General features: G+C 41.4%; 2 protein-coding genes across 2 annotated transcripts; both read left to right on the forward strand.

Moving 5' to 3' along the window:
• Positions 1–2,273: 2,273 nt before the first annotated feature.
• Positions 2,274–3,110, forward strand: LOC122404024. Its single transcript, XM_043407876.1, has one exon. It carries the CDS (start codon positions 2,274–2,276, stop codon positions 3,108–3,110), a length of 837 nt encoding a protein of 278 aa, XP_043263811.1.
• Positions 3,111–3,345: 235 nt separating this feature from the next.
• On the forward strand, positions 3,346–4,896 carry LOC122404025. Its single transcript, XM_043407877.1, has one exon. It carries the CDS (start codon positions 3,346–3,348, stop codon positions 4,894–4,896), a length of 1,551 nt encoding a protein of 516 aa, XP_043263812.1.
• The last annotated feature ends 6,122 nt before the right edge of the window (positions 4,897–11,018 follow it).

Genomic DNA, 11,018 nt, shown 5'->3' on the forward strand with positions numbered 1-11,018 from the left:
AAACATTATAAAAAAGTTCCAAGAAACTGGAACTGTGGATAACAAAACACGTAATCTTGCCAAACGAGCAACTGATGATGGAAACTCGATAAATATTGTAGCAGCTGTAATACAAGATCCACATGTTAGTACAAGACAACTGGAACGCGAAAGTGGCATCAGTCAACGAAGTATTTTACGAATATTACACATTAACAAATTTCATCCGTTCCACATATCACTTCATCAACAATTAACTGAAAATGATTATACAAAACGTTTACAATTTTGTGAATGGGGCTTACAAAAACTACAAGACGATGAAATGTTCTTGAGTAAATTGTTATTTACCGATGAGGCCACATTTACAAACCATGGAGCAATTAACCGTCACAACATGCACTACTGGTCGGTAGATAATCCACGATGGTTGAGAGAAGTCGACAAACAGAGACCTTGGTCTGTAAACGTCTGGTGCGGTCTTCTTCATAATAAAATAATTGGTCCATATTTTATTGATGGCACGCTAAATAGTAGTAAGTACCTGAGAATCTTAGAAGACGTTTTGCCAGAATTGTTAGAAGACACTTCACTGGACATACGACAATCCATGTGGTTCCAGCAAGACGGATGCCCTGCTCATTCAGCACGCAATGTTACAGAATTTCTAAATAGAAAATTTGGAGATTCTTGGGTAGGTCGATCAGGAAGTAACAAATGGCCGGCACGATCCCCAGACCTGACACCTCTCGATTTTTATTTGTGGGGAAAATTAAAGGCAGAAGTGTACCGCGAAAAACCAACTACCAAACTTGACATGCAAGAACGTATAAGAAGAGCTTGCTCTGTAATAGATACAAATGAAATTTGCCAGGCAGTGTCATCAGTATTGCAACGATTTAGACTATGTATCCATGTTCAAGGTCGCCATTTTGAACACTTGTAATAGCAGTATCAAAGTATCCAAGTGTTCGAAGAGTGCTTTGACACAATTTATTTTCTATTGCAGTTGACTTTGGGTGACCTTGAATGACCTTAATAATAGGTCATTGTATTCGCCTTGAAACACTCTATCAGAATGTAAGTAATAAAATATACTGTTCCATTTAAAAAAACAAAGTTGACCTTCATATCTCCTTGACGCCTCCACCTACAAAAAAATTGGTAATACCAGATTATGAGCCCCCCGATACCAAATAAGTTTGGTCTAATGCATTTTCTCCTATCTTCAAAAACAAGCGAGTTATTCAGGTGACCTGTTTAAAATGCCTCACCCTGTATACATCTTTAATTCGTATTCTTCGATGTCCTTCCCGAGCTGTTTACATTGGTTCCTCAATGCCTCCGCTCTGTTTATGAACGCGTCAACGGTTTCGTCTTTACCCATTTTTAAATTTGTCAGTTCGTTAAGAACTCTAGTTTTTATTTCTTCAGTTCCCGCAGCCATATCCAGTTTGATCATTGTCCACAATTTGTCCGCACTCTTTTCATGGCTATATTTAAGTAATTGTGCCTTACTCATAGTATTAATCATTATCGTTCTTGCGGCATAATTATTATCATCCCATTCGTTCCATTCTTTCCACTTATTTTCATATTGATTGCTCCCTTCAACTGGTTTCTCAATTGGTTTGACACCGATTACCCTTTTCCAGAGCCTTTTCGATCTCAAGATACCTTCCACTTTCTCACTCCAAAGAAAATAATTTGAGCCATGGAGCAGTTCAACGTTCACTGTGTTCCATGTATCCGCCATAATTTTTTATTTTTCGCACAAGGAACCACGGAGCTCTGCTACCAATTTGTGAGTAAAATGGACAAAAATGTATTTATTTAAACAACGACGACACTATACAAAAGATACGAACAATAAAACCCGCTGATAAAATCGAGTACGATTTTTCCTCTTTGTTCTCTCAGTGAGACACGTGTTCCAGCTCACATTTGTTTTAATACTCTCTCTCTCGATCCTTGATTCGTACTGCCTGTTAGGCACAACGTTCGGTCGCTCACGCTCTCGACCATGAAACACATATTCTCTAGATACATCGCCATGCTCACTTACAAAAATAAACACTAGGCCACGACATACAAATAAAGTTCACTTTCTTATCTATGATAACCATATTACCATAATATTATCCACTGCCGTCATCGAAATTATAGATGAGAATCGGCAACCGCATCGCTGCCGAGTTCTCCTGGACTCCTGCGCACAATCAAATTTTATAACCCGACAATTTGCCAAGAGACTCAATCTGCCCTTCTCTCAAACTCAAATTCCGGTCACCGGTATGAATAACATGCAATCGGAAATAACGGAATATATAACAGCTCGTATACAGTCGCGCACTACTAATTTCAACGCCCAGATAAAATTCTTAATTGCTAAGCAAATTACCCTACCTTTACCACACGACGCCATAAATTTACAAGCACTAAAACTACCCAAAAACATACCGCTGGCCGATCCGAGTTTCCATAAACCCACAACCGTCGACGGCCTGTTAGGGGCACAATTATTCTGGCACCTACTTAGCGTATGCCAAATTAAATTGGCACAACCAACAGTCATGCTACGTAAAACATTACTAGGGTGGCTAGATGTTGGTGAAACCACTAGCCATAAAAATTCCAAGGCGGCAGTTTGTAATCTGGCAATAAACTCGCTAGATGAACAATTGGCCAGATTTTGGGAGCTCGAGGAAACTCCTCGAGAAAAATTGCTTTCGAAAGAAGAACAAGCATGCCAAGAGCATTATTCCATTAACACGCGTCGCGACTCGGCATCTGGACGATACATCGTCAGATTGCCGTGTAACAGTAAAATCGAGCAATTTGGCGAATCCTATGCCACTGCTATGAAGCGATTTTTATCCCTGGAAAAGGCCCTTCAGCGTAATCCCGTAGCACGCGAGCAATACATTAGCTTCATGTGCGAATACGAGAGCTTGAGACACATGACTCCGCTTAAATTCTGTTCCAAATTTAATGGCTACTATCTTCCGCATCACGCGGTGCACAAGGAAGATAGCGTGACTTCTAAAATTCGAGTGGTGTTCGATGCATCCGCGAAATCGTCCACGGATGTATCCTTAAACGACGCGCTAATGATCGGTCCCACCATATAAGAAGACCTATTCGCAATAGTTACCAGATTCCGAGTACATAAGTACGTTTTAACCGCCGACATAGCCAAACTGTACCGCCAAATAAAATTAGCTCCGGAAGATCGGCATTTCCACAAGATACTTTGGCGCGAGAATCCAAATGAACCCATGTCCACCTACGTACTAAATACGGTAACCTACGGCACCGCGTCTGCATCCTACCTGGCCATCAAATCACTTCACCAATTAGCGGATGATGCAGGCGCCCAGTTTCCCGGCAGCAACTGTACTGAAATCTGATTTCTACGTTGACGACCTTTTAACGGGAGCAGACACGGTAGAGGAGGCTACGCTAGTTCGCGACCAGCTAATCGAGTTAACAAAAATGGGTGGCTTCGAATTAAGACAATGGTCGTCAAACAATGTAAAACTGCTACAATCCGTAACTGCTTACAATGAAAGCGACTGTACAAACATAATTGCAGACGAATTTAGAAAAACGCTTGGTCTGTACTGGAGCCAGGTACACGACACGCTCGGTTACACGGTGAAAAGGCATGAGCCCCTTAGGCAGGTAACAAAGCGCGCCATACTGTCACGCGTGGCTCAACTTTTTGACCCGTTAGGTTTGTTGGGGCCCATTATCGTCAAGGCCAAAATATTGATGCAAAAGCTCTGGCAAGTAGGCGTGAACTGGGATGAATCCATTCCAGAAACGTTACATACCGAATGGAAAGTTTTTGAATCGCAATTGAAAAACATTCGGGAATTGTCAATACCGCGCAGAATCATCTGCGATAAGCACATCGAGTTGGAACTACACGGGTTCTGCGATGCCAGTGAGAAAGCGTACGAGGCATGTATATACATGCGTTCCACTAACACGTCCGGACATCACTTCGCGTATTTAGTCTGCTCAAAAAGTAGAGTCGCGCCCCTAAAAGTACAATCTTTACCGCGCCTAGAATTATGTGCCGCGGTACTACTTGCAAAATTATTTAGCGCCGCGGAAAAATCCCTCAAAATAAGAACAAAACAGAAAATTTTTTGGACAGATTCAATGATTGTATTACACTGTCTAAAAACCCCTCCTCACACCTTAAAGGTATTCGTAGCGAATCGTGTGAGCGAAATTCAGCAATCAACGGATGGGGGTCAATGGCGTCATGTTCCGTCGCAGGACAATCCAGCTGATTGCTTATCACGGGGTGTAGAGCCGTCGGAATTAAGATATAATAATAATTGGTTTTCCGGTCCTCAATGGTTGCGACAAGCAGAGGACAAATGGCCGTTTAACGCGTTGTTACCTGCCGAGCTGCCGGAGCGCCGTACCGTAGTGTCCCTGGCTACAGCCGCTCCTACAATTCCAATCATAAACAGATTTTCGGCCTTGGGGCGATTAGAACGTACCATTGCATATTGCCTTCGATTTCACCATATTTTAAAGACTAAACAAAGGCAAACGGGCCCCCTTAGCTTAGACGAGTTGAAACTCGCACGGCAAAGAATCCTAAAATCCGTTCAACAAACAGAATTTGCCGATGATATCAAATCACTAATCAAAACACCACATTCATACAAGGGTAAACTTCGAACATTAAACCCGTTTTTGGACGAAAAGGGAATTTTGTGCGTGGGGGGGTCGCATCATCAAATCCGATGCTACGTACGATGCAAAGCACCCAATCCTCATACCGGCAAAACACCATCTCACGGCCCTGATCATTCGCCACGAGCACCTGCGGCACATCCATGCAAGCGTCTTAGGCACCTTAAACGCGGTTCGGCAGAACTATTGGCCAATTAATGGCATACAAGCGGTGAAACGGTGCATTCGTAACTGCGTATCATGCTATCGGGCAAACCCGAAAATAACAAACTACCAAATGGGCAACCTACCCAAAGACCGCATTACCTTTAACCGTCCATTTTTTATAAAGGAAAAGCGCGTACGCAACACCAAAACCGTAAAGGCATATATAGCCGTATTCGTGTGCTTCTCGACGAAGGCGGTACACCTTGAATTGGTCGGCGATCTGACCACAGATGCATTTTTGGCGGCCCTCAAAATGTTTTTCGCGAGACGGGGAAAGTCGTCCGATATTTATTCGGACAATGCGAAGTCATTCGTCGGTGCTGATCGCGAATTACGCGAAGTGCACAGCTCCTTCAGAGCCTCAATCACCGACAGCGTCATACAACACTACGCTATCAATAATAACATCACGTGGCATTTCATTCCCCCGCGCGCGGCCAACTTTGGTGGATTATGGGAGGCAGCGGTCAAGCATGTAAAACGCCACTTACTCAGATCCGTCGGGAAAACCCTGCTAACATACGAGGCAATGACCACATATCTCGCAGAAATTGAAGCCATACTAAATTCTCGCCCACTCATACCACTAACATCCGATCCGAACGATTTTACCGCCCTTACGCCCGGTCACTTCCTTATCGGCGACTTGATCACCAGTATCAATGAGTCGAACGTTACGGATGTTCCAACATCCAGATTGCTTGAAACCCTCGAAATGTTAATTTGTAAGCTGATCTCGACGTTATAGTTTTACGAGAATGCTCGATATTTCGGTTTTCTTTTTTTTCTTTGATCCCTTTTACGTTTTCCAAGATATCATTTTCCCCGTTTTCGAAAGACACGATTTTTCGTGCCTTTAAAACCCGAGTTTTACTGGCCTCTGCACAGCATCTCAATTTTACTCGCTCCCGTGAAACCCCGGTCTCGTTCGCTTTTTTCAGACCGCTGTTTTTCACCTTTCCTCTGTGAAACCGCAATTTTCGCTCACCTCCAGGAGCCACAGCTCTGCTCGCGTTTCTGAAGCCATGATTTTGTTTACCCGCCGTGCCGTTTTAAGGCACTTCTCCAAAATCCACTGTTCCGTCCATGATTAAACGCGCGATTCGAGATTGTTTTTAGCGATCGTCTCTTCCACGGAATTCTCGCGCGATATTCTCGATAAAAATAGCTCGTATTATTTGTTCCTGTATCTCTTCGAGGATTTGGCTGTTTGGATATCCATTCGGGTAATTGCCAATTCGAATATTATTCGAATATTTTGTTCAGTGGATCACCTGTCTGAAAGTTCATCGTTCTTTTGCACACTTAATTTTCAATTCATATTCAAATATTCCAAGTTCGTGGGATCCAATTATCTGCAAATGATTCGAGAATTCCCAGACCTGCCTGATAACAACTGTTCGGGAAACAAATTACGCATGTTCTGATAGTCAACTCTGGTAAGAATTGGCCAAACTGGTAAAGAATTTTTTTTCATGAAAATGCGTAGGATTTCGGGGGTATGTGTATTCACCAAGAATGTTTGTCATTGACCCCCACAATCAAAAATAATTTTTCCAGAACGATTTGAAATTTTTTAATTTTGTTGAAAAATTTATCCATTTTCATGAATTTTTTTCTCGAAAGTGGATAGGAATTAGGGGCCATGTGTAATGACCAAAAATGATTTTAATTGACCCCTGCAGAAAAGAATATTTTTTTTAGAAAGATTTGAATTTTTTTTTCACCGAAAAATAGACCCTGTCAATTTTTCTTAAAAATTCGGTTTTCATTTTTATTACATTTGTTTGACGTTGTATGAAAAAGTTGTTTAGTATTTTTTTGTAGGAACCTATGAGCTCTACCTCAGAAAAAAATTTCATTGAAATATATTCACTAGTGTAGGAGTTATGGTTGTTTGAAAATTAGATCACTTTTATGGGGTTTTTGTCATTTTACGAGAATGAGGAACAACTTCTCGAATATTTTTGCGATTTGTACATATTCTCCACTAAAATACACGTAGTTTGCCTTTTTAAACATTCAAATTCTCCAATCCCTTCAAGAGTTATGACGTTTTAAAGATACGCATGAAATTTTGGAGTGACATTTCAAGCTTGAAATTATATTTTTGGTAAGGAATTTTTTTCTCGAAAATTCGTAGGAATTCGGGGATATGTCTATTCACCAAAATTGATTGCAATTGACACTTCTAGCTAAAAATAATTTTTTTAGAACAATTTAAAATTTTTTAATTTCGCCCAAAAATTTCTGTATTTACTCTAATTTTTTTCTCGAAAATGCGTGGGAATTCGGGGATATGTCTATTCACCAAAAATGATTCTAATTGACACTCCTAACTAAAAATAATTTTTTTAGAACCATTTAAAATTTTTTAATTTCACTTGAAAAATTTGTCCACCTTTTATTATAGTTATTCGAATAACTGGGTGCCTGGTAATCCGAACACTACTTGTTAGGACTCTACCTCTTAATCCACTCTTAATTTGTCTTCTGATAGAGTAACCACCTTTTCTGGTAGCCTCGCGATAACGTTTTGGTCGCGCAAGAGTGAAAATTTGTAAGTTTGATTTCACTTGAATCCCAGCAACGTTTACGATTCCCGTCGATTTCCGATAATATTCGAATCAACAGGCGTCGTGACGCGACTCGACCCACTTCCCTGTCTCATCGAGATTTCGTCGTGGCCGCAACCGATAGCGACTCGCGCGAGTTTCGACCCAGTCTCGAAGGAGATTGGCGATTCCTCGACCCTCTAGGTATTCCACGCGGTAGCCGCGGATCAATCACAACGAGGAGCAATCGATCATATTCGGTACGTGGGCTGTGGCACTGTTAAGGAGATTTCGGTGCATATAAGTGTCAAATCTCGATGATCGATGAGCTGCAATAATTTGGTAGCGAACACAGCGTCGCGGAAGGGTAGGTGGGATACGTCAAACCAGTGGACACGCGAATCGACTACCAAGAATCGATTTCTCGATCCAGTTCGACGAAGTGGCCACCTGGTCGATAAATTCCAGCTGGGAGAACTTTGCATTTTTATTTGTCGACAGGGAACTTACGTACCACATCTAGACTCAAAAATTGCTCCAAAATTCAAGTTCTTTGACTGCCCAACACCAGTATAAGCTTATTTTCTTTCTCAAAAGACTGTTAAAAGTCATCTGTGCTATCATAGAGATTCTATTGGTGTTATCTGGGCTTTTTATACAAGTGTTGTGCGTGTTGTCGACGTCTCTGTACATCGAACACGTCTTACTTTGTATTATACATGGATTCTTGTGAATATACAACTGTGATTTCGTCAATTATTATTTCACCAACCAGCAAAACGAACCAACCTTTTCTATTATTCAGGCTTTTCGTTGTCACAATGAAAACTAAATACACATTTTACGATCAGTTTTGAGTGTTTAACGATTGCTGGATCAGATGTAATTCGGGGCAGGTGTCATCGTAGTCGATTTCCCAGCGACTGTATTCTATCGCGCCGCAATTAGACACCGTATGAATGTAATTAAACGACACTGTAGTCGCACATTGCGCCCGGAATGCATTCACTCGTTAGATCCGCGGTAACTCCGGCAAGTAGCCGTGTCGCTTATCGCGAAATTAATTTAGTTCGCGTGACACAGTGCGACAGCAGTCGCGCGCCTCTCGTTACCGCGTTACGGATTCCAACATTGCGTTCCCCTCGAAATAGCACGGTTGTTGCAACGACGAACGTGCACGCGTCGCGACAAATTGGGGGTGAAAAAACACACATATTCGATCCCAAAAGGCTTCCAACGCAACAATAAAAACGTCTTCGTTCGACCAGCGCTCGTTCGCGTACGCAAATTGGAACCTTCCTGAAGTTTTGTTCCCTCAAGAAATTTCTCTGCTTTCTTCTCCCGAGTCTCGGTGAGCCAGGACCACGGGCAGCAAACTTTTGATGTAGTTGAAGTTTTACGGATGTTTAACACGTTTCCTTGCATCCCTGCTTTTAAATAACTCCTCTACCACGAGGCTACATTTTGTATACTAAATAGTAGTGCATTCGAGATGGGGAGATTCTTAATTAGGGGAGACAGAAGCCGTAATAGAGAGCTCGAGTGTTTTCCAGGATGTTTAATTCTCGTTTGTATTGTCACGATGGAAGAATTTAATTTACCTGTTCAAAGACACATCATTCTTTGAAATCAAACTTGAGCTTGAGATTGAGACCTTTATAATGTGGGATTGGGAGGTTTGACGTAAACAAGCTAATATGTAATCGTAATTTATTATATAATATACACGCTACGCTGCTCTTTACAGTGCTCTTCCTCGCTCGGTTTCCTGATCTACTCTGCCCGTTCTTCCCTTCGGACACCCTCAACCCCAGTCGCTTTCCCACTCTCTCCCTCTCTCACTCTCATACTGCAACGCTAACGGTACGAAAGCAGACGGGTACGGTTTTGCAAGGCCATCCCGGGCCCAAAGAGGCCCGGTCGTAAACCGCTAGCGGCCGCTTGCACGTCACATCCCACAATAACGACTTTGTGGTGTTATATTATTATTTCTTTAATTCTTCAATTTTTAAATTGTTAAATTACGATTGTGTCACTCGTGTCGTAGGGTTGAGGTGTCAGTCTTATTTATTCCACCCACATGGAACGATGGAAACAAGTTAGGTAGATTCCGTGTCGACGATTACGTTGCAAGAGTTGTATTGGCTGAGCGCCCCAACAGTCTGACAGGGGGTGAATCGCGAGGGAAGAAATGGGGTGAATTCATTCGTGCTGCTTGCACCGCGGACCGGTTGGGGTTGATTGCAATGGCAGCAACATGAATGACTGGAGAGATGCACATGTCACCGCTAAGCATTTATTAGCGAATGCTTGGCGAGGCGGTGCGCCAGAATGGTCTGGTATTCTCGTACGCCACGAAGAAAGGTCTTGATTAATGGCGTCGTTTTGTCCGGGTACTTATTAGGAACAGCTAACGTGGCTAACTCTGACACGACATCCAGTCGCCGGACGAACCCTCATCCGATGTGCAACGACCCAAATAATCTCGGAACAGCGTACACAAAATACTTCGTTCGATCCTAACGGACGAGCAAACAAATCTTTTAAACGTTGCTGGCGAATAAATATATCAACCTCTTTAGAGGCGAATTAATTTGCCTGAAAATTATGATGTTGATATTGTTTAATTATGAATAAATAACATGCACGATTTCGTGTCGTTTCAACGAGCTATTCACTAACAGATCTGTCAGAGACACGTTGCAGTCAAGGGACCATAAAAATCTATTTTTTACGAAGTATTTTAATTTATAATTTCATGTTAATTTACATTTACATGAACAGTAGCATTTTTAATATTTTAATTCCGTTGTGTTTGTCGAACTGCATATAACTGGAGGAACGTGGAATGAAATATTATAAGTAGACTGCGGATATTTATGCATTAATGGGAAATTTAGATTGTCAAAAAACAATAGAATGCATTTAATATGCAAAAATATAACAAAAACTCAAGTAAGATAAGAATTATTGTATTTAGGGGTTGAAAGAACCCTCTACGAAGCTCTTATTTTATTAATTTTATTAATAAATATATGAATTTGCATAAAAATCCGCAGTCTAATTATAAGAAAACCGAACTCATAAATAAATACTCCCGTATCGGATTTAAAATATATGCAAATAGTCTTCGCTCTTGTTGAATTAATCCTGTTCGATATAGCTCAGCTGGTATGATTCAAACTCGAATCTAGTGTTTTATTCACACCTGAAACTTGAGAAGTGGGAGTTAAATTAATGTTTCACGTACAGTAGACATTAGCATACGGTCACACGTGCTAGCAGAAGGTAACGTTAGTTATCATTTGTCAACACGTATTTCTAGTATTACAGGTCGACGTACGGTAATACAAATATCGCGTGATGTAATCGACCATTCATCGATACACGGTAACAAGAGCGTTACGAGCTACATTTGTTACTACAGATTGTTGGAAAAAGTGTAAATAAAACAATAAAATAAAATAATAAAATAGTAATGTGGGATCGGGAAGATAATGACTCCGCTCTGTTCCGTTCCGCACAATTTTATTGTTGCTGTCGTACAACGACGTGACT

Source organism: Colletes gigas, unplaced genomic scaffold, assembly GCF_013123115.1.
Source record: "Colletes gigas isolate AHSC1104 unplaced genomic scaffold, ASM1312311v1 Colletes_gigas_Sc00095, whole genome shotgun sequence".
In the NCBI taxonomy this organism is placed as follows: domain Eukaryota; kingdom Metazoa; phylum Arthropoda; class Insecta; order Hymenoptera; family Colletidae; genus Colletes; species Colletes gigas.